The sequence below is a fragment of the Malaya genurostris genome, chromosome 2 (assembly GCF_030247185.1).
Source record: "Malaya genurostris strain Urasoe2022 chromosome 2, Malgen_1.1, whole genome shotgun sequence".
NCBI classification, from domain to species: Eukaryota; Metazoa; Arthropoda; class Insecta; order Diptera; family Culicidae; genus Malaya; species Malaya genurostris.
In genome coordinates, this window is record NC_080571.1 from 263714784 (window position 1) to 263737364 (window position 22581).

The 22581-nt window shown below is 38.8% G+C and overlaps 2 protein-coding genes across 5 annotated transcripts in view; both read left to right on the plus strand.

The window, feature by feature from the left end:
* The window catches only part of LOC131429788 (synaptotagmin-A), a 135655-nt gene that overhangs the window by 53396 nt on the left and 59678 nt on the right, over nt 1–22581 (plus strand). For 2 of the 4 annotated variants that reach the window (XM_058594154.1, XM_058594156.1), the window contains exon 1: nt 10233–10568. The exons of the other annotated variants lie outside the window; for them this stretch is intronic. The gene's annotated coding sequence lies outside the window, so the exon portion shown is untranslated. Of the gene's footprint in view, nt 1–10232; nt 10569–22581 lie in introns of those variants that run through there. 4 annotated transcript variants of the gene reach the window in all.
* LOC131429211 (uncharacterized) lies at nt 1101–1949 on the plus strand. The gene has a single exon (XM_058593262.1). The coding sequence runs from the start codon at nt 1101–1103 to the stop codon at nt 1947–1949; it is 849 nt and encodes a 282-aa protein (XP_058449245.1).

Sequence of the window (22581 nt, forward strand, 5' to 3'; positions counted from 1 at the left end):
ACCGTTCGATTCGCCCGGGTTTGCGGTTCAATGCATACGGCACTGGACTTATAAGCCAGTTGTCATATTTTCGATCCCCGACGTGGAATGATTCATAGTGTCAGTAGAATCGTAGTACTAGCCACAATATGATTCTGTAAGCTAAGAATCGGCTGCGAAGTCTGTTGAAACAGAAAGGCCAAATTCCACAGAAGGAATGTAATGCCAAGACATTGCTTTCGATTCATGCGAGACATCTTTCACCATCAACCCCAACCAACTAAACGATCAGAGTAACCAAAATTCTCAAAGAAATAATTTCGAAAATTTCCAAACACAAATTAGTTTATACGGAACCTAAAAGACTGCTGACTTAATATTCCAAACAAATATTGGCAGAAATTTTGTAGTTCGATATTGTATTTAACCCTTGAATGCGCAATTTTGTTTTACAACAAAATATCGAAAACGCTTCAAGCTTCGAATTTACGCGTCTCATGTTATATCGAAACAAAATATTATTTAAAAATCGACTAAATAATACTTCAAAATAGTGGGTCGTTCTCCCCGGTACGAATAATTACCCACCTGGGCTTAAATTGTTTCACCGGCTCTGCCTCCGCTAGCAGTTTAAAAATTACCTCCGATGCTCTGATAAATGATACATGTGCTTAGTAGAAACGGTTTCGGGCGTTATATAAAAAAACTTTCTGAACCCTTTTAATGACCTATTTAAAATTAGCGTATTTTACTGTCAAAACAATTGTTTCGATTGATTGATATTCTAAAAATATTGAGCAAATAAACTGTTCCAAGCCCCACAGCCAACACAGTCAGTGTGCTTCTATCAGGTAGTAAAACGTTACAGTTATTTTGACCTTGACTTGACAAATTTCCGCTTTTGGACGTTGCATGGCTCCGTTTTTTTTTACAAATTTCCCTACCGCCATGTTATCACTGCTAAGCAACCGACCGACAGCCACGGGGCACGCGTAAGAAAGGCACGTCCGGGAAGATACGTTCTGGGCAGCTTTAAATACACCCACCAGGTACCGACAGACAGTCAGTGGGCAAAGTGTTCTCGCCTCTTGAACTCCATACCGGCAAGGACTATAGCTACAATGGGGAAAATCGCTACTGTGCTGGTGCTCGGACTTTACCTATCCACGGTGCTGGCAGAGTTACCGCATTATACCGTGTACAAAAGTTTCGAAACTGCGCTGTACGAATGTGCCGAGTACTTCCGAATACCGAACTGTACCGTCCAGAACTATATCCGCAATTCCTACCCTGACAACAGTGAAGTGCAGAATCTGATCCGTTGTACCTTGATTAATCTGGGAGCCTGGGATGATCAAACCGGAGGAGGCCGAGATTACGTACTGCGAAACTACTTCCAACCTGCTCCAGAAGACAAATGCTACGAGCGGCGAACTCGCGAGTGTATCTACAAGTTTGACTTTTTCTGTCCGTACAAGCGAGCTTACGAAACCTTCCAATGCTACTACCACTACTACGGAGAACTGATCACGGACGATCAATTCGTTCGTCATGAAATCAACGAACTGCAGCAGCTGACCTTGACCGGGCTCAACATCTTGAATCTGCCTCAGGATGTTCTCATCCAATACTGCCGTGGCAACATTCTACAAGAACCCAATTTCCCGGAGTTGCTGTATCTGCTGCTCATCCGAGGAGGGTTCTACAGTAGCCAAGGTGGATTCCGGTTGGATAATCTCTACACACAGTTAGGCGATCCGCTTCTACTGGAACCACAGACACAACAGTGCATTAATGACGTGTGGAAGCAGAACTGCAGTGCCGATGAGGTCACAAAGGTTTATCAAGCGGTCGTCAGATGTTTAGGTGAAATTAACCAAATAGTTCAGTACGTACAGGATGGAGCCAAAGAATTGGTAGGCGATGGCGACGGATGTATCTGTTCCAATGCACTTTATAATGGAAATTAGATTAGATGGCCCGTTCACCGTTGACAAACTAAGCTAATCAGAATAAATATTTTATACTTTTGCAATCGAAATGAACTATCTTTCATTCCCTTGATTTTCCTCAAGCAACCCACAGCACAGCAAATATCACAGCAACTGATTGGTTGCCAACAAAAGCCCAGCTGATAAAATTTTCACTTGTTGTATTCGATGGTAAATTCCCATATGACATTTAACGGACAGAAATCATGAATTGTGCAAAGAAAGTTTTAATTGGTATTTTGAAGCGTCACATAAATTGATATAAACGATCATCGTAGCCGTTTTCAGGTGAAAATTCTTCGGAACATAAAGTCGTAAAACATTTTGTTTCACCTGTTGCCTGTCTCAGGAGATCAATATCGCGGAAGTTTCTCTGTAGGTAAAAAGTTTCCCAAGCCTGCAGTAAAACCCGGTCCTGTCTGAATCGTTGAGTTATGTGCTCCGAGTCTTGATGACGATGACGTTATTTCTTACATAAGGCATATATTTTAATTAACTTATCTATTAGAATTACGAAATAGTAGAAAGCCTTCGGCCACTCGTGTTTTATCGAAAAGTGTTGAAGGAATTTATTGGAATTTTTATTGTAAGGAGCATGCGAAATTTCATCAAAATTACCTGACTACTTAAAAAAAATAACCTCATGTTTGAGACGACAATGTAAATTTTTCAGGTTTAAGATTTTTTATTCTAAAATTGACTGAATGTAAGTTTTTCTCTTCAATTTAGCGGAGAGTAATGAAATTGAGTGTTAGAGAAATATGATTCCATGAGATTCTTTATAATTCGAGTGTTGCCAAAAATTGTTCAGAAATAAATATCCTAGAATGTCTAGGTTCACGGAGCAGTAAGCAGCCAGGTAATGTTAGAGGCATACCCACGAGATAGACGTAGGACTGCTGTCAACAAAGAGCAGATCACTTTAAAAATGCACCTTTATTTTGGTACATTGTTCTACTAATAAGGAGTGTATCGAAAATAAGCTATCCACAAACGATATTTTATTCGAACTAAAAGTTGATCCAGCATAATGAAAACCGGATGAAATTTAAGTTATTCCTTCACGAATTTTAGAACTTTTGATCGAACGCTCTTCATCAAGTTCCGGACAAGTGTTGCATCGCATTTTTTGACGCATGAGCTCAATTTTTTTTAACTCCTGCAGTTCCCAACTGCCTTACCAGTCTTCTTGAAGACCCTCTTCACGATTACCCAGTAACGTTCGATGGGTCGAAGCTAAGGGCAATATGGTAGATTGGTATTTTTTTCAACGAAATTTATACCTTTTTCCGCAAGCCAATTAAGAGTGGTTTTGGCATAGTGAGCCGACGCTAAATCCAGCCAAAACTGTGGAGGTGTACTATGCTTCTTATATAAAGGCAGCAATCTCTTCTGGAGACACTCAGATCGATCTGGTAGTGTAAAAATTAATTGACTTCAAACCCCAGGAACATATTGCGTGCCATACCAGTACCTTTCGACTGAATTTCTCCACTTGAATCGACCTGTCCGCATCGCTCACATCCTCCTCAACGACGACAGTATAGTATTGTGGACCTGGAAGGGTTTTTGAGTCCTCCTTTACATAAGACTCATTGCTTGATTTTATGTAGAGACACTGAAAATGGTTTGGAATTAAATGATTTGACCGTAATTGCGGATTATTGCACTATCATTCTTGATCCGAAACGAGCTGTCGATTTGTATATGTATTCTCTCCAATGTGTTCATACTTTGATGAATTTTCCGAACTTGTTTGAAGCGAAAGCCGCACTGCGAATAGAGCGAACAATGAACATAAAAGATCAAAAGTTCAGAAGAGCAATTCTAACGGCTACAAAAATACCAACGTACAGAATTTTTAGGTTGACCACTGTATTTCAGATTATCATTTCTCATTTTTCGGGCCAATTAAATGTATTTTTTTCTGTTACTCGCACTCAAACGACCACCAGCTGAATGATGTAATCGCGGGATTTATTTCAGACTTTCAGAAGGTCGTATTTCCGACGATATTGATATGCCGTATGCTGGCTTTATTTGCATTCGTTCGGTGCGAGTTTCGCGCAGCGAATAGTGCACAACCTATCAAATTATTCTAGAGTTACACTAAAATGATGATTTTTACGTCCGATTTGCAAGGAAAGTAATATTAATAGTTCTTTAGATAACATTTAGAACCATTAGAACGGCATGCTGGCTTGCATGTTTCCCATCGTTGTCCACTTTTCGTTTTCTTTTCCCTTCAATGCAAACGATCAGAAGCTGTATGACGCAATTGCTCTTATTTGAAGCGAAGCTGGCTATGCGAACAGACCGTAACACATCTGTTTGCACTGCCGACTATTTCCAAACTGAACCAGTTTTGTTTAAGAGCTTTCTTTTTACGTGACTTCGTTTGTAGCTTTTTCACAAATGAGCGGTCCCAACGGTCACAAAAATAGCCAAATATAGAATTTTGATGTCAATTATTTCATTACGGATTTTCATACATTTCTGGCATTCAGAAGGGCTAAACTGTGGAATTCTCTACGATATTAAACACTGTTCGGAACATTTTTCTCGAACGAATTTCGCACAGCGGAAGGTGCACGAAGCTAATCAAAATATTCTAGATTTACACTAAACTGATAATTTTTACCTTTGATTGGCAAAGAATGTATCCTTAATAGATAGCATTTAGAGCCACTAGAAAGGCTGAAATGTAGTCGATTTCGCTTCAAATTATTATTAAAAATTTTTTTTTTCATGATTTTATACATTATAATTTACGATTTTGGTTTTAGTAAAAATTTGAATTGGTGACTAATTACAACCATTCTTTACATGGACCATTATTATTCAAAGCTTTATCAATTGAAACAATTATAAATTCAATTATATTAGTTGATGATAGTTGTGACCCAACTGATGTGTACCTCCGGAACCGGAAGTCGGATTCAAAAAAAAGTTCAATAGCAGCTTATTGAAGACCTTTCATTTGAATCTAAGTTTTTGAAAATCGGTTCAGCCAGTGCATATTTTTTCCGTTATTTCGGTACATATCATCCTATATCTCCGGAGCCGGAAGTCGGATCGGAATGAAATTCAATAGCAGGATATGGGATCATGAGACCTCTTATGTGAATCTAAGTTTGTGAATTCGGTTCAGTCATCTCGGACAAAAGCGAGTGCATATTTTTGTTACATACATACACACATACACAGACACGGACGGACACATACAGATATCTGCTCAGTTCGTCGAGCTGAGTCGAATGGTATATGCAATACTTGGGGTTGTCGACTCAGCCCTAATTCTTACTTAATGCAAAAAAAAACAAGCACAGACAGTTTAAAAAAAACTTGTTCTTTGGTCAAATGAAAAGCTGTGAAACCTACTTTGCTTTCGCCGTGCTTTATATCCTACTCGAATCAGTTCTACTGAATCAGATTTCACCCTCAGGCCCAGAATTTAGATCAGGCGTTCCCAAACGATTTTGGGTCATGGACCCCTTCACTAAAATTAACTTAGGTCTCAGACCCCCATTAACAAATTTCTTTGAATATTTAATTTTTTGCTTTTTCAATATTAATGTAAAATACTTTCCAATTTTAGTAGTAGCAAGATGCCAAATCAACCCAAAAAGAGTATTTTGAGAGCCCCGCTTCAGAAGTGGCAATAGGCCTCACACGAACTTAGATCCCATAGGTTGCTATTAAATTTTACACGGATAGAACTTCTGGTTCGGGAATAACAGAGTAAAATGTTCAAAAAATGAAACACAAATGCACTAGATTTTCTCAGATACCGCTCATCCAATTTTCACAACCCGATATAACTAAATTTCATTCAGATACGACTTGCGGCTCCGGAATAACAAGCTGATAAGTATAAAAATTTCATTTCCTGAAGCGTGTTTTTATACATGACATGTAAAAATCAAACCAAATACATTCAAATAGCCGTATTCTTCAAATTCTTCAATGAGGTAGATAAGGTTAGTTGATGAAATTTTCAATAACTTGGGTCAAAACTGTCAAAAATTAAAAAGGTTATGCTAATGTATGCCCAAACAAACGTTTTTTTGTTTCTATTCAATATTCAAAGTGAAGTTTTTTGAAAAATCCTTTAGTAATATTAATGAAAACATGAGGTCCTCCTTTAGTAATATTAATGAAAACATAGGTGGATTAAAGCAGATTTTTCTGCTTATGCTACAAGAATACAAATCCACAACCGGTACCATGATTGAAAACTCACGAAATCATGAAACATGTCATCTCATTAAATTATGTCTTACTTGAAAATTTTCATGACATAAATCATTTTGCTCATGAAATCATTAATAACAGGCATGATTTCATGAAAATACATGTTTCATGATTTTTTAAACATGGATCCGGCGGGACAGGGTCATTTCGCCGAAAACCATTTTTCCGAAATCCATTTCGCCTAATGCCATTTCGCCTAATGCCATTTCACCGAAAGCCCCTACGCTGAAAGGGTCATTTCGACGAATCTTTCAATTGTTTTAATATCGTAATTGGAATTGATTCAAAAGAAATACAAATGATGAGATGATAATGTTTACGCTCCTTTAGTTGACCTACAATTGAAATTCGGGAATATCTCATATTTAAAATAACGGATAAATTCCTTTTCCCGAGTTTAATCCAGCATGACTACTCTCTTGAATATTTTTTCGATATTGATTCAAGATCCTCATAATGGAATCTCAAGATAATTTTTTGACATTTTGAACTACTTAGCACCGAAGCAGGATGTAACTTCTGTTAATCCAGTGCAAATGAAAAAATATCTAATACGGCTTCGTCACATCGTTTTGGTTCGTGTGCTGTCCGACCTCGCTACTGCTTGTGCATTTTTAATGCCATTGTAATCGGTCGTGTTTCGTACACAACCTTGTTATTTTATTTTACACATATCACCTTGTAATTCCACAACCGGAAGTCATAATATGATAAATTTAAAAAAAAACAAGTCCTTATATTTGATTATAACTTTTTTCGGTATTTTAACGATATCAAACTAACTAGAGATTATAAGAGGAGAAAGAATATGAAATCATAGAGCCATAGTACTCAAGGAAGAGCAAGGACGTGAAGAATAAAGTGCGGAAAAGTGAGACGTGACAAGGGTCATTTAAGTAAGCAGAATGCTTCTCGTATCTAAACTTTTACCTTCTACCAGAGGAGTCGAACTTAGGTATCTTAACGATACGAGTCATCCGAGTCTCTGATATGTCAGAAAGTAAAGGCAAAGGTCGTTTGCCATTTACTGTCTGTACTGGCTGATTATAACTTCACGAAAATCGATTCAATCGATTCTGTGTGAGAAAGGAAAAAAGTTTTTGAAAATTTCCAGAATTGTGGTATAGGCCCTTCTTAAAAGTAAGGCTAGAATTGATATTGTGAACTTATGGCGTAAATTATCTTTTTTTTTCGTCATTAAGAATTCGTTAACAAGTTTTTTTTTGTTTCGATTATTTCGATTCTTCGGGCCAGAAAAACTTTGTGATCCTATGTGCGGGGTTGGGAATCAGACGGGTTGCTTGAAAGGCCCGTCCCCGTATACAAAATTTGACTCGAATAAAAAAACAGAAAAAGCAACGATTTATTAATTTTAGTTGATTTGATGTAAAGTCGCCATAACTAACAATGGATCAATAAGTCCCGAGACTAAAGAAGAGATGGCGCTCGTAGTAAACCAGTAACCACGTCTTTTTAGAGTACTAACCTTTGCTTGAAACGGGTCAAAATTTATAGTCGATCCGACAAGAAACAGCTGAGTTATCGAGGTTGGAGTAAAGTCGTTTTGTAGCTTGTTTAAAAAATGGAAAAAACCGAGTTTCGTGTTTTGATAAAACATTGTTTTTAATGGGTAAAAACACCGTGCAAGCGAAACAATGGATTGAAAAATATTATCCGGACTCTTGTCCATCAAAAGCAACGATTTGTCGGTGGTTCGCTGAGTTTAAACGTGGTCGTACCGACACAAATGACGCGGAACGCTCGGGTAAACCTGTGGAAGCCGTTACACCGGAGAATGTGAGCGAAGTGACAAAAATTATAATGAAAGATCGTAAAGTGAAGCTCCGTGAGATTGCTGAGATGACACAGATATCATATGGAAGTGTATTTACTATCCTTCATGAAAAATTGAGCATGAACAAGGTTTTTTCCAAGTGGGTGCCGCGATTGCTTTCGATGGAACAAAAACAGCAACGAGTCGATGATTCAGAAAGCAGTTTATCGCTATTTACTCGCAACAAAAAAGATTTTTTGCGTCGTTACGTAACCATGGACGAAACATGGATACATCACTACACTCCAGAGTCGAAGCGGCAGTCATCTGAGAGGCACACAGCTGGCGAAAGCCGTTCGAAGCGTCCGAAAACGCAGCAGTCAGCTGGCAAAGTCATGGCGTCAGTTTTTTTGGGATACGCATGGCGTGATTTTCATTGACTACCTCGAAAAAGGTAAATCGATCTACAGTGATTATTATATTGACTTACTGGTGCGTTTGAAGGAGGAAAACGCAAAAAACGACCGCACATGCAGAGAAAAAAAATCCTTTTTCATCAAGACAATGCACCCTGCCACAAGTCGATGAAAACAATGGCGAAATTGAACGAATTGGGCGTTGATCTGCTTCCCCACCCCCCATACTCGCCAGATTTAGCCCCCAGTGACTACTGGCTCTTTGCTGATCTAAAAAAAATGCTCCATGGAAAAAGATTTGGCTCAAATGAGCAGGTCATCGCTGAAACTGAAGCTTATTTTGAAGCGAAAGATAATTTTTTTTATAAACATGGTATTGAAAAATTGGAAAAACGTTGGAACCATTGTATCACAATAAAAGGTGATTATGTTGATGAATAAAAAAAAATTTTGAAAAAAAAATGTTTCCATTGTTAGCCTCGGGACTTATTGATCCATGTGTTAAGTTCAGTTTTTTCAATGACTGAGTGGAAACATATATTCGAGAAAGCAAAGCCAACACTATTACACGACTGGGTCTGGTAAGCGTACATCGAACATGATCTAAATCTTAGCCGCCTCACGATTTAGACCATGTTCGATGCACGCTTACCAGAACCTTTGATATCAAAAGCCATAAACATTTTTTTGTGTCTTTAGATGGTTGAAAATAAAAGTTGTTTTTCTCGGATTTGATTCCTTATCCGGTACATAGGAAAATTTTGTTACTAGACAGGTGATTGGGCACAAGAATAAAACCTCAATAATCAACCAACAAGAAAAAAGAACAGCAAGAAGTCTATCCGTCATGATACGTAGTCCCGTAGTCAACTTTTCCTTTTTCGTTTTTAATTTCTTTCGTCAACATCGAAGCATTTTCCAAGTTAGAGGAAAGTGGTTTTTTTTCCTGTACCAAGCAACGATGAATGCAAATTCCTGTTCCTGTGTTTCCCACGGCAGTTCACTGGCGATCTGTGAGAAACCATAAATAAACATCTTTACTGAGGAGCCCAAGTCTGTGGAAGAATGAAAAGTAACGAAGCAATAACTGAATTCAGCAGTGAGAAACTTTATTTATTGTTTTTACTTTCGGCTTTGTGTAGCCTATACAATCATGATCCATATTAAATTAATGTTTAAAATTCAATTCCGATTCCAATTCAAATTGTTGGTTATGGCGCAAAGTCGTCATGAACTAAGTTTATGTTTTATCAACATTTATGGCAAAATAATGCTTCAATCGCTTGATTCTTTGGAAACTTGTAATAGATTTCGAAGTTTTCCATAAATCAAGATAATATGGAAATACAAACTAAGTAAATTGGTAATAATGGATACCACTTTTTGTTAGCAGTTTTCAATTTCACATGAGAATTTATTTCCTGCGGGTACGTCATCCAATCTGCAGGCTATGTTTTCAACTCAACGGTTCGATACACAATTGAATTAAAACTAAAACATTCAGACCCGAATAAAACAAAACAAGAAAAATTAGTTTAGCAAGGATTGTCAAACTTCGGTAACAGGGAGCTCAGACAGTATCTAAAACTCAGCAAGGATTAAAGCTGTTTCTTGCTGTAACGAATTGTTCGTTGGAGTGCTCCCGTCATCAACACAATCAACGTCGTCATCGAATCGGCATGTTTTTCCGAGCATGCGCACCGTCCGAAATGAACTGAGTGCTTCCTCCCGAAACCCAAAATCAGCTCGAGTCGAGTGGTCGCAAAACTCCGCGTGACAGGGCAACAAGTGTGCTTCTACCGATGCCGATGCCCGTCAGTTCATCGAGGCTGGTTTGCCAGTACGGACGGCGTGATCCTCCGGGAATCAACTGGCTACTTTAATTTACTTTTCACAGTAGTTAATAAATGTTTAATAGTTGGTGTTGGTTAAGCGAAAACCACCAATCGTGCGACTATTGGACGGTTCCAGAGTAATGTCCTGGTGTAATTCAATCCACGTTGCACTCTTTACTGTTTGAAAATGCCGAAGAATACGATTGTCTGGAATTAGATTAAATTGTTGGTGGATACAAAAAAAATGGTTGTGCGTGAGTGAAGGTGGCAACTCGATAACAGCAAACAGTCAGTGGTTTCAAAGCAGCACAAAGAAAGGGTAAGCCGACGGCATGAGTTGGATACATGACAACGATAATTATCAACTGAATGGAGTTAATGCGAGGTACCCGCAGTTTTAGGTTGGCAACTGACAGCACGTACTACTGATGTACCATATTGCGACGGATCGGATTTCATGTTTAGATACATTCAGATGGTCGAGCTTGTCATGCCTGGGACTGTGACCTAGGGGGTAGAAGCGGTTACCAACTTTGCTGATATCGGGTATCAAATGTATACAATTTCATTGAATATTTGATTAATCGCGTTGGGGATTCAAGTGATTGAATGTATTTGCCTAACACAATATGCTAGCATTTGATTTTTCAGAGTATTTAATTTATTGTGTTACACATACATTTTGTGCGATTCTGTTATTTTTTATTAAAGTTGAGAAATAGAAACAACCAATATATCAAAGAAATCCACATAATCCATTGCCACGGTATCAAACAGGTAACAAGCATTGTTTTCCTATTCAAACCTGTACAAAGGCAAGCCATCGTCTCAATGATCTACATTCCATGCAACCGTGGACAGACTGTTATGGAGTAGAAACGCGAGAAATAATTTCACCACAACTCAAGCAGTTACAGGAAAATAGCGCCTAATCGGAATACCTTGTTTTTCTCAATTTATGACATGTTGATATTTCAAATAGGCTAATGTGTTGGCAACAAACACTCAAAGCCGATTTATGTGAAGCACTTATTTTTCTTAAAAAAAACTTCGCATAAACGCTTCAATAGGATGCCCTGTCTAATCCACTGCGTTCCCCAGATATTGCTGCATCCGATTTCTAATAGGTTTCATTCATTTGTTGGGTACGAATGAAAAGCCTGAATGTTTGGCAATGGGTCTCATCGTTCCTGTTTTTGAGACGGTAGACGTTCTCGTTACTAAAAATTGTTCTCGAAAAAAAGCGGGTTGCAAATGTCAGAGACATAACTGGAGCTTCTAAAATTAGTACAGTGCATCTATCAGCAATTCGATGAGAACCTGATATACGATCTCTCGTAAGATTTGAAAGAATCGTTCTCCATAAAAAATATTAGACTTGCACTTTTTTATTTTGTCATTAGGGTGACCATTTCCTTGTTAGGTTCAACAAATACTTTTTTTAATATCATAACTTTTGAACCACTCGGCCGATTCAGCTAATTTTTAAACATGTTGTCAATAAGTGCCTATAGTTTTAAGGAATAATATGCAAATATTGTAAAGTTTAAGTTTTGTGTTAGAAAAAGTCAATTGTATAACTTTTTAACGATTTTCATGGTTTGCGACCAATGCACAGTGGTCCGAAACGGGAAATTGGCGTGACAAAAATATTTTCACTATTAAATATAAGTATTTTGTAGTTGGTGTTTTCACAAAAGTTGTTTATAATCAAATGGCGCTCCTTTTGATGAAAAATGTTACTAGAGTGGTCCTCATTTAGATTGAAATCTGAAATCTAACTTTTTTAATTGAACTCAAAAATGATTTTGATGTAAGATAAAGTTGTAGGAAATTTTATTTTGAGCAACTTTGCTGAAAAAAGCACCTCTCTAGCTTTTCATTTGATCGAATTACGTCAATTTTCCCGAGTAAAAGTAGGGTGGCTCCTGAAAAATCACTTTTTTTGTTCTAACTTTTCTGTGAAACGTTCAACGGAAAAGTTTTCTTCAGAAGAGTTACTGTACTAAATATTGCGCATGATTTTGCTTAACCAAGCTTTTTCATATGAGCTACCAGTAAAAAGTTATGATTATTTTTTTCAAAAACTATTCAAGCTTCAAATATAAATATTCATTAGATGCCAGATCGATAAAAATGTATCCTATGTGGTTCCTGAAAGGTCATAATATGAATAAAAATTTAAGAGAAAATTGGAAGGGTGTTATTTTTTTAACTTATTTAAATTAGTTTTAAAAATATCTTTAAAAAACTCAAAAACATTGCATAACTCTTAAACGCCTTAACGTATCAACATACTTTCATAGTATCAAATTAGTTCTACAAATGTTCCATACATAGTTTTTTCGAGAAATGAGACACACAAAAACTAAAGCCGAAAATAATTAGTACAATAACTCTTCTGAAGAAAACTTTTCCGTTGAACGTTTCACAAAAAAGTTAGAACAATAAAATTGATTTTTCAGGAGCCACTATACTTTTACTGGGGAAAATTAATGTAACTCGATCAAATGAAAAGCTAGAGAGGTGATTTTTCAGCATAGTTGCTTAAAATAAAATTTCCTACAATTTTATCTTACAACAAAATCATGTTTGAGTTCAATTAAGAAAGTTAGATTTCAGATTTCAATCTAAATGAAGACCACCCTAGTAACATTTTTCATCAAAAGGAGCGCCATTTGATTACAAACAACTTTTACAAAAAACTAATATTTAATAGTGAAAATATTTTTGTCACGCTTATTTCCCGTTTCGGACCAGAAGGTTATTTTTTCTGAAAGCAGAAACATTTTGCATTTCTTTGTAGAAAGGTATTAGAATTGCTGGAAAACCGACTTTCGAACGGAGCCTTGGAGACCCATAGTGTTATATACCATTCGACTCAGATCGACGAGATCGGAAAATGTCTGTGTGTGTGTATGTGTGTAAGTGTGCACTTTTCGAAGATATTTTTACCGCTCAATTTTCTCATAGATGGCTAAACCGATTTTAACAAACTTAGGCTCGTTTGAAAGCTACTATCGGACCATTGATCAAGTTCAAAGATCAAATGGCTATGACTTTTGGTTCCGGAGATATGATGATATAAGTGACGTAACCGACAAAACGTGTTGTTTTTTTTACCGCGCAAGTTTCTCAGAGATGGCTTAACCGATTTTAACAAATCTTTACCTATTTCAAAGCTATTGTTAGGCTATTGAGCAAGTTTGAAGATCAAATGGCTGTGACTTTTGGTTCCGGAAATATAATGGAATAAGTGACGTAACCGACAAAACACGTTGATTTTTACCGCTCTTATATATAAGGGTGCCAATATTTGGGATCACCTCTAATTTCGTAAAGCTCTAGTGCTCAAAAGTTCAAACACCTCGGAAAAAGTCCTCATGCAAAATTTGAGCTAAATCGGACATGGGTAAGGGGTGCTACCCAGCGGTTAAAATTTGAAATTTTTCGATCTTGGAAAGCACCATAGGAAAAAACATGAAATTTCCGAATTCGAAATTTTCTTTTGATGTCAAAAATCTTAAAATTGCATGAAACGTCGAGATTTAGTGTTATCTCAAAAAAAAATTTTTTTAGATCGACTTTCGAATGGTTATAAAAACCGGTTTTTGGCGTTTGGAGTGGAATGATTTTCGGTTTGGAGTACACGATACCCACAATCATTTGGTGAAATTTTTATACCTATTAGTCTGTAATTTCGGAACTCGAAGTCACATCCGGATGAAATTTGGTAGGATTATATGGGGTTGTAAGACCTTTCATTTGAACTTACGCTTGTGAAAATTGGATGTGAGGTTTTTGCGAAAATCGATTGCACGTTTTTAGTTAATTTAGCACATTTTACCCCGTAACTTCCGATCCGGAAGTCAGATCCAGATGAAATCCAGTGGCAACCTATGGACATGCAAGGCCATTAATTTAAATCTTAGTTTAAGAAAATCGGTTGAGCAGTCTCTGAGAAAATCGAGTGCACTTTTTCTTCATTTTTTTGCACATTTTACTCCGTTACTTCCGAACCGGGTAAAATTTAATAGAATCAAAATTTGTGAAAATCGGCCGAGCCATATTATTGTTACATACACACATACAGACACACACAGACATTTGCTCAGTTCGTCGATCTGAGTCGAATGGTATATGACATCCGGCCCTCCGGACCTTTGTTAAAAATCGATTTTTACAGTGATTGCATAACCTTTCTATATGAATGGTATTTCTATTTTCCATTTTAGTAAATTTTTTTCCAAGATAGATAATAATGTTCCTCATCGAAGGCCATATATTGCAAAATGGCGACTTTTAAAGAAACAGTGCGAAAAGGAACGGGACTTGAAGTGATAGCTTGAGAGAGAAGACAATACTCAAACACAACTTAAAGACTGTCCCAGAAAGTATGGACGCAACCAAAAACCGCTGCCATTTCGCAATGGTTCAGAATGTGTCAATTTTTATGGCTGCGTCCTGTTGTTTACACTCTTCTCTAACCACTTGTGCAGTTGTTTATTCGTTTTCATTAGCTTGTTTCGAAATGCGTGGACTTTCAGCAGAACAACGTCGAAAACTTGTGTACAAATGGTGCACAGAACGTGGACTGTCACTGGGAAAGATAGCAAAAATGGAAGGAGTAAGTGAAAAAGCCGTGCGATATGCAATCAGGAAGTTCGGTGAGGATAACACCTTTGAGGATAAACCGAAAACGGGTCGAAGAAAAGATCCTGCTAACCCTCAGTTGGATAAACGTATACTGAAGGCGTTCGAGCAAAAGAAGGAGGTTTCGGTTCGGGATGTGGCCAAAAAAGTGTGCACTTCGAAGTCAAATGTTCTTCGTGCTAAAGAACGTTTGAATGTTCGAACCTATAAGAAGCAGAAACAACCAAAACGTAGTCCGAAACAAGAAGCATCGATCAAGCCGAGGGTTCGAAAACTGTACAATACGATTCTTGCTGGAAATTTGAACTGCATAATCATGGACGACGAAACCTACGTGAAAATCGATTACAAATCCTTGCCGGGACCACAATATTATACGGTCCGAGAAGGGCAAGTGTTAAACCAGTCCGAGACATCGATTGAAGTCAAAAAATTTGGTAAGAAAGCTATGCAATTTGTAGCTGCGGTAAGATTTATAAACCCTTCATCACCACAGCTTCAATAAACAGCGGAATATACATCAAGGAATGTTTACAAAAACGACTTCTACGCATGATTCGAAGCCACAAGGATCCTGTTGTCTTCTAGCCAGATCTTCTTGCCACTACTCAAAATCAACGGTAGAATGGTGTGCTACCAAAAATGTCACTTTCGTCCCAAAAGACATGAATCCACAAAATTACCCACAACTTCGACCAATTGAGGAGGTTTGGACATTAACGAAGGCACATCTTAGGAAACATGTCTCGGCAGCCAAAACCATTCAACAGCTCGAAAAAGATTGGAAAAAAGTGTCAAAACTTGTCGCCAAGAAGTCTGTACGCAATTTAATGAGGAACGCTCGCAAGAAGGTGCTAGTCTACAATGGCTAAGTAGCAAATGTGGAGAATAATATTCCATACAAGAAGAAGGGCAAAGTTTTAGTAAAACCGTGATGAGGTTGCAGGATCGCTTCCCGGGAAATCAATTGTACATATCCTAGTCCGAGTCGGTGTAAACATGTGGACAATACGTTCGCCTATCGCCATGAATAAACGGATGGGACAAAAAGTTCCGGTAAGGATAATTTGTCCCGTAAGCTTAATGGACCTGAACAAAATAATTACAAATTTATGTGCTCCTTCGCCGGTGGCCGCTCTAGGTATTTTCGCCCAACGTCATTTCTTATGACACGGTCGCTAATGGTCGTGCAACGGGCGCCAATGGGGCAACATTAAACTCGACCTTAACCCAATCCTTCCCAGGGCGGTCCGAGTGACCTGCATAAGAAATTGCATGCGAAGTGCGATAATAAATACCTTCAACGCTATGGCACCTACTTTATTGCCCGTGGAAGAAACTTTTTATTTCATTGTTTTATTTGACAAAGTTGTTCCGGTGGCTCAATATTGATTCATTCAATACCGGGTGAAGCGATGTCACGAAAAATCAATACCAATTGCATCGAATGGAATGATTAATTTTTTTTATTCAATAGGAATTATTATTATTATTATTATTATCATCATCACGTCGTTTTATTCAACTCCGGTTGTTACCAGTATTTGGTAACCGTTCACCAGGCAAAGTTTTCATTTATTTTCCGATAGACCTTGCTGGATAAAGACCAAGTATGGATTATCTATTGGCTACTTGCATTTTAAAGGTGAGTCCAAAACAATTGAAGCAAGGAGTTCATTGCTTTAACTGATGTGGATATGATGGCGAACAGTCGGTATCCAAAATTGGTGTTTATAAATGAGTAGTAGGTTTCAAAATCTACTCAATTTCATATTTATATTCAACATTTTCAAAGAAGTGCAACTATTATCCAAATCACTCCGTATTGACAAATTAATTGCTGTTACGATTTGTTTGATTTGGTAATTAATTTAGCTTTGGTTAAAATATTCATAGAGAAATTTCAGTTTTATCTTTTTACGGCTCGATTAAAACTGAGCACTTAAACTTGTTTCGATAAAATATCAGAATTTGTTGGACAAAGAAAAATTTCAAAAACATTTTTTTCTCGAAAAGCATAATATGAATGCTCGAGTTGACCCTTTCAGGCAAATCAGCTCTCACGATGATTTGGTATCAAGGTTTGGATGAACGAATCAGTGAAGATGGGTATACATGCTTCACGGTGTGTGATATTCATGAATAAATCTGCCCTATGAACTATATCGCTTTTTAGAAAGCGTGAGCATTTTTATTTCATTGGAATGGCTGTCCAGGCGCGAAAATGAAAGAGAGTGAAAATTGTTATCACCCATATCACTATTTCTCCTTCTATCGATAAGAGAGAATGTATAAACCCATAATTCATAGTAAGCAACTATCTTCACTGGACTGAATAGAGCTAAAGATTGAATATTCAGTTTTTACTGCCATATTGTTGACTGGTTCCAGATCCAGTCAGCTTGGAGCGATCTCAATCTTCAGTTTAGCAACGCCATCGCACGGCGTCTCATTCAACATGTCATGTCAATTGTATGGGTGCGCAGTGCTGCTATTTTGGCGCGTACGAATTTGACATTTCTCTCCCCTACTTCTATGTACGTGATTCGATGCGGACTCGCCTGAGGGCGCCATGGTCGCAAAAAAGGATTTTGCCAAAGATTTGTTCGGGAAATGTGAGAGCTGGATATCTTGTTAATATGATGTCTTTGCTGGTTCTTAACTGTTCAATGTTATTTGAACGAAGGTTTCGCTGTAAGGGTGAATATGAAAAAATATTCCATGCTGAATATTGATTATAAGATGATTATTTTTCATCCATCTGGTTGATGCACTCTCAATTAAACGCGATTTGGTAGGAATTTGATTTATAGAAGTAACAGGAGAGCAGGGGTTAGTATCTCTCTAGCAGCCAGCCGATGAATAGCTTGTTTGTTCGCAATATTTGCTTAGATCAGTCAGATCACCATCGCTAATCCTGCGCCCCTGCTATTTCTGTTTTGTCGTGAATACGACTTACTTTAATATGGGGCGCCTTTTCAAAATTAGCCATATGGAAGAATGGGCAGAACTTAATCGTGAATATCTCGACTTGTATTAATGGTAGCAACATAATTATTTCACCATTTCATCAAAAATATGATCAGGAATTCAGGATAATATTTTGAACAGTGTGCGATAACCACAAACAACTCAAAAATTAAGTTTTCTTAAAATTTGAAAACAACGCGAAAAACACCTTACTTTCGCTTGGGTTTTTCGCGCAAGGACGACGATTTTGAGGTAGTCAGGCACATATCTTCAACTGAATGCGTATAAAAGGGGAACCGTGGTCGAAAATCGATCATTTCTTTTCGTGCGTTCGATGGAAGCAGACGTCGTGGGAGTGGAATCATCAACCAGCAGCGACGGAGCAAATTGAGTTCCTCAATTTGGTCCTTGTGAATGCTAGAACCGAATCCCTACAGCATATTGATAATTTCTTTCAATAATTTATGCAAATCCGAAATGAAATAATCGACAATAAAATTCTGTATGCGGCTATTTTTATAGCCGTTAGGACCGCCCATTAGTGAAAAAGCTACAAACGAAATCACATAAAAGGAAATCTCTTAACAAAAATTCAATCAGTTTGGATTCAATCGCCACTGCGAGCAGATGTGTTTTGTGTCGTCTGCACGCTTTCGACAAGAGCGATTACATCACAGCTGCCAGTCATTAGCAGTGGGAAAAAAACAACGGTGGAGAGCATTGCACAATATCAGCCGTTCTAATGGCTCTAAAAGTTTTCTAAAGAACTATTAGGATTTTTTTTTTTATTCAATATTATAATATAATTTTAAGGCACACTGCTTAAGCTCTAAGATGCCAAGGATATTTACTAATCTTAATTACGACTATATTAAAACTAGAATAGTATCATTATGTAATGCCGGTGAATTGGATATTGCATATGGGTCTTCCATATGGCGTTTGCAAATATCCATGTTGGCCGCATCCTTCGGTCCGTGTGGGTCCGCGGAAAACACCCCCAGGCTACGAAGGCCTGGCGGGTGGCCCGCATGCTGGTTTTCGACTGGAGCGGTCTTCCCTGGACGATGATGGTGATGTTACGGAAGAGATGAAGAAAAAAAAAATAAATATTGTGGAAACGGGGTAAAACAGGGGATGTGGGGACAAAATGTCTGAAAACGATAGAGATCTAATTAGTTGCCATCGAGATGGTGAAGAGACAGGGAAGGGGGAACGAAAAAGTTAGTGACAAAAAAAAAGATCTTGTTAGTTCCAATGAAGATGGTGGACAGGGACGGGGATCGAGAGAATCGGGCAGATGTTAGTGTCGAACCTGTAGGTGGAGTTTATACTTTCTGAACGAGGATAAACACATTACACTTGTATATCAATGTGTTTAAGGTACTGGTATATGAGAAGCATATATGAACTATCCCGACTCGCCAACACATCCCGAACCGGAACCTCAGGCGGTCTACCTCGGGCCCTAAGGGATTCCAGTAGCTTCGACCTGGCGTCACGATACTCTACGCACGACCACACGACATGCTCGATGTCCTGATAACCGTCGCCACAGGTGCAGAGACCGCTCTCCGCAAGCCCAACACGCCGGAGATGTGCGTTGAAGGTGTAGTGATTTGACATGAGCCGCGACATAACACGAATGAAATCGCGACTCACGTTCATCCCCCTGAACCAAGGTTTCGTCGATACCCTAGGGATAATGGAATGCAGCCATCGTCCCAGTTCGCCATTGCTCCATGAAGTTTGCCAACTTTCGAGAGTTTTCTGACGAGAGATACTGAAAAATTCATTGAAGCAGATTGGTCTTTCATAAATATCACCTTCCAATGCGCCCACTTTAGCCAATGAGTCTGCCTTTTCATTGCCCGGAATGGAACAATGCGAAGGGACCCAGACTAACGATATTAAATAAGACCGTTCAGATAAAGTTCTCAAATGTTCCCGTATTTTCCCCAGGAAATATGGGGGATACTTTCCTGGCTTCATTGCCCGGAGAGCTTCTATTGAACTTAGACTGTCCGTGACAATGAAGTAATGGTCTTTGGGCATGGTTTCAATGATCTCGAGGGTGTACTGAATAGCAGCTAATTCTGCGACGTAAACTGAAGCCGGATCACTGAGTTTGTAAGAAGCGGTGATGTTTTGATTGAAGATGCCGAAGCCTGTGGACCTGTCGATGTTTGATCCGTCAGTGTAAAACACCTTTTCACAGTTGACAGTTCTAAATTTATTATAGAAAATATTTGGGGCCACTTGAGGGCGCACGTGATCCGGAATTCCATGAATTTCTTCTCTCATGGATGTGTCGAAAAACACAGTAGAATCAGAAGTATCCAAGAAATGAGCACGGTTGGAAACAAACGAAGAAGGATTAATATTCTGAGCCATGTAATCAAAATACAAGGACATAAAACGGGTCTGAGAATTGAGCTCGACAAGCCTTTCGAAGTTTTCAATCACCATCGGATTCAAGATATCGCATCGGATAAGCAATCGATATGAGAGATCCCAGAATCGATTTTTCAACGGTAATACGCCCGCGAGCACTTCGAGACTCATCGTATGAGTCGACTGCATGCAACCTAAGGCAATACGCAAACAACGATACTGAATTCTTTCCAGTTTAATGAAATGGGTGTTCGCGGCGGATCGGAAGCAGAAGCATCCATATTCCATTACGGACAATATCGTTGTTTGGTACAGCCTGATCAGGTCTCCTGGGTTTGCACCCCACCAAGTTCCGGTTATTGTGCGAAGAAAATTGATTCTCTGCTGGCATTTTTGTTTCAGATACCTAATGTGACATCCCCAGTTGCCTTTGGAATCGAACCAGACCCCGAGATATTTAAATGTGAAGACCTGAGCTATGGTTTCACCCCCTAGTTGAAGCTGTAGTTGTGCTGGTTCTCGCTTCCTTGAAAATACAACCAGCTCAGTTTTCTCCGTAGAGAACTCGATACCCATTTGAAGAGCCCATGTCGACAAGTTGTCGAGGGTATCTTGCAATGGTCCTTGGAGATCGGCAGCTTTGGGTCCTATAATAGACACAACGCTGTCGTCGGCAAGTTGTCTTAGCGTGCAAGATGTGTTGATACATTCATCAATGTTGTTTACGTAAAAGTTGTATAAAAGGGGGCTTAAGCATGAGCCCTGAGGAAGACCCATGTAACTGAATCGTAATGTCGACAAATCACCATGCGCGAAATACATGTATTTCTCGGACAACAGATTATACAAAAAGTTATTCAAAATTGGTGAAAGACCTTGCTGATGCAGCTTCTCAGATAGGATGTTTATGGAAACTGAATCAAAAGCCCCCTTGATGTCTAGGAAAACTGACGCCATTTGTTCTTTACGAGCAAATGCCATTTGAATTTCGGTTGAGAGCAACGCAAGACAATCGTTCGCTCCTTTGCCCCTGCGGAAGCCGAATTGTGTATCTGAAAGTAAGCCATTAGTCTCGACCCAATTGTCTAGACGAAACAGAATCATTTTTTCGAACAATTTCCGGATACAGGAAAGCATAGCAATCGGCCGATACGAATTGTGATCGGAGGCTGGTTTCCCTGGTTTTTGAATGGCGATAACTCTTACTTGTCTCCAGTCATGTGGGACAATATTATCCTCAAGAAGCCTATTGAATAAATTCAATAAGCGCCTTTTGGCAGAGTCAGGCAAATTTTTCAACAAGTTGAATTTGATTTTGTCTAACCCCGGAGCTTTATTGTTACACGATAAAAGCGCAAGTGAGAACTCGACCATCGAAAAAGGTGTTTCGTTTCTGTTAGATGAGGCGACGCGCATGATCGTCTGTTCCGGAGCAGAGTCAGGACATACTATTTTAGCGAAATCGAATATCCAGCGGTTAGAATATTCCTCGCTTTCGTTCGTGGTGTTTTTGTTGCGCATTCGTCGGGCTGTGTTCCAAAGAGTACTCATTGATGTTTCTCTCGATAATCCGTCTACGAATCGACGCCAATAACCGCTTTTCTTCGCTTTAATCAAGCTTTTCATCTTAGCGTCTAATGCCGCGTAGTTTCTAAAATTATCAGGTGTTCCGTTTTTCCTAAACTCGATAAATGATGAAGTTCTCTCCGCGTTTAATTCCGAGCACTCTTTGTCCCACCACGGGTTGGGAGGACGGATGTTAGTTTTCGCGCCGGGTACACGTTTCGTCTGAGCTTGAATCGCGGTGTCGAGAATCAAGCCAGCCAAAAACGTGTACTCTTCCTCCGGAGGAAGTTCTTGTGTTGTTTCTAGTTTCTCAGATATCGAATTTGTGTAGCATTTCCAATCAATATTTCGTGTGAGGTCATACGAAACATTGATTGTCTCCGATGGTCTTAATCCATAGGCGATTGAAATCACGATAGGCAGATGATCGCTACCGTGGGGATCAGGGATCACCTTCCACGTGCAGTCCAACCGTAGCGATGTCGAGCAAAGGGATAAATCCAGCGCACTTGGTCTTGCTGGTGGTGCAGGAATTCGTGTCATTTCTCCCGTATTCAAGATTGTCATATTGAAGTTGTCGCAGATATCAAGGATCATAGCTGATCTGTTATCGTCGTGAAGACAACCCCATCCCGTACCATGAGAGTTAAAGTCTCCTAAAACCAACTTCGGTGCGGGAAGGAGCTCAATGATATCACTGAGCCGCTGATGCCCAACCGAGGCTCTTGGTGGAATATATATGGAAGCAA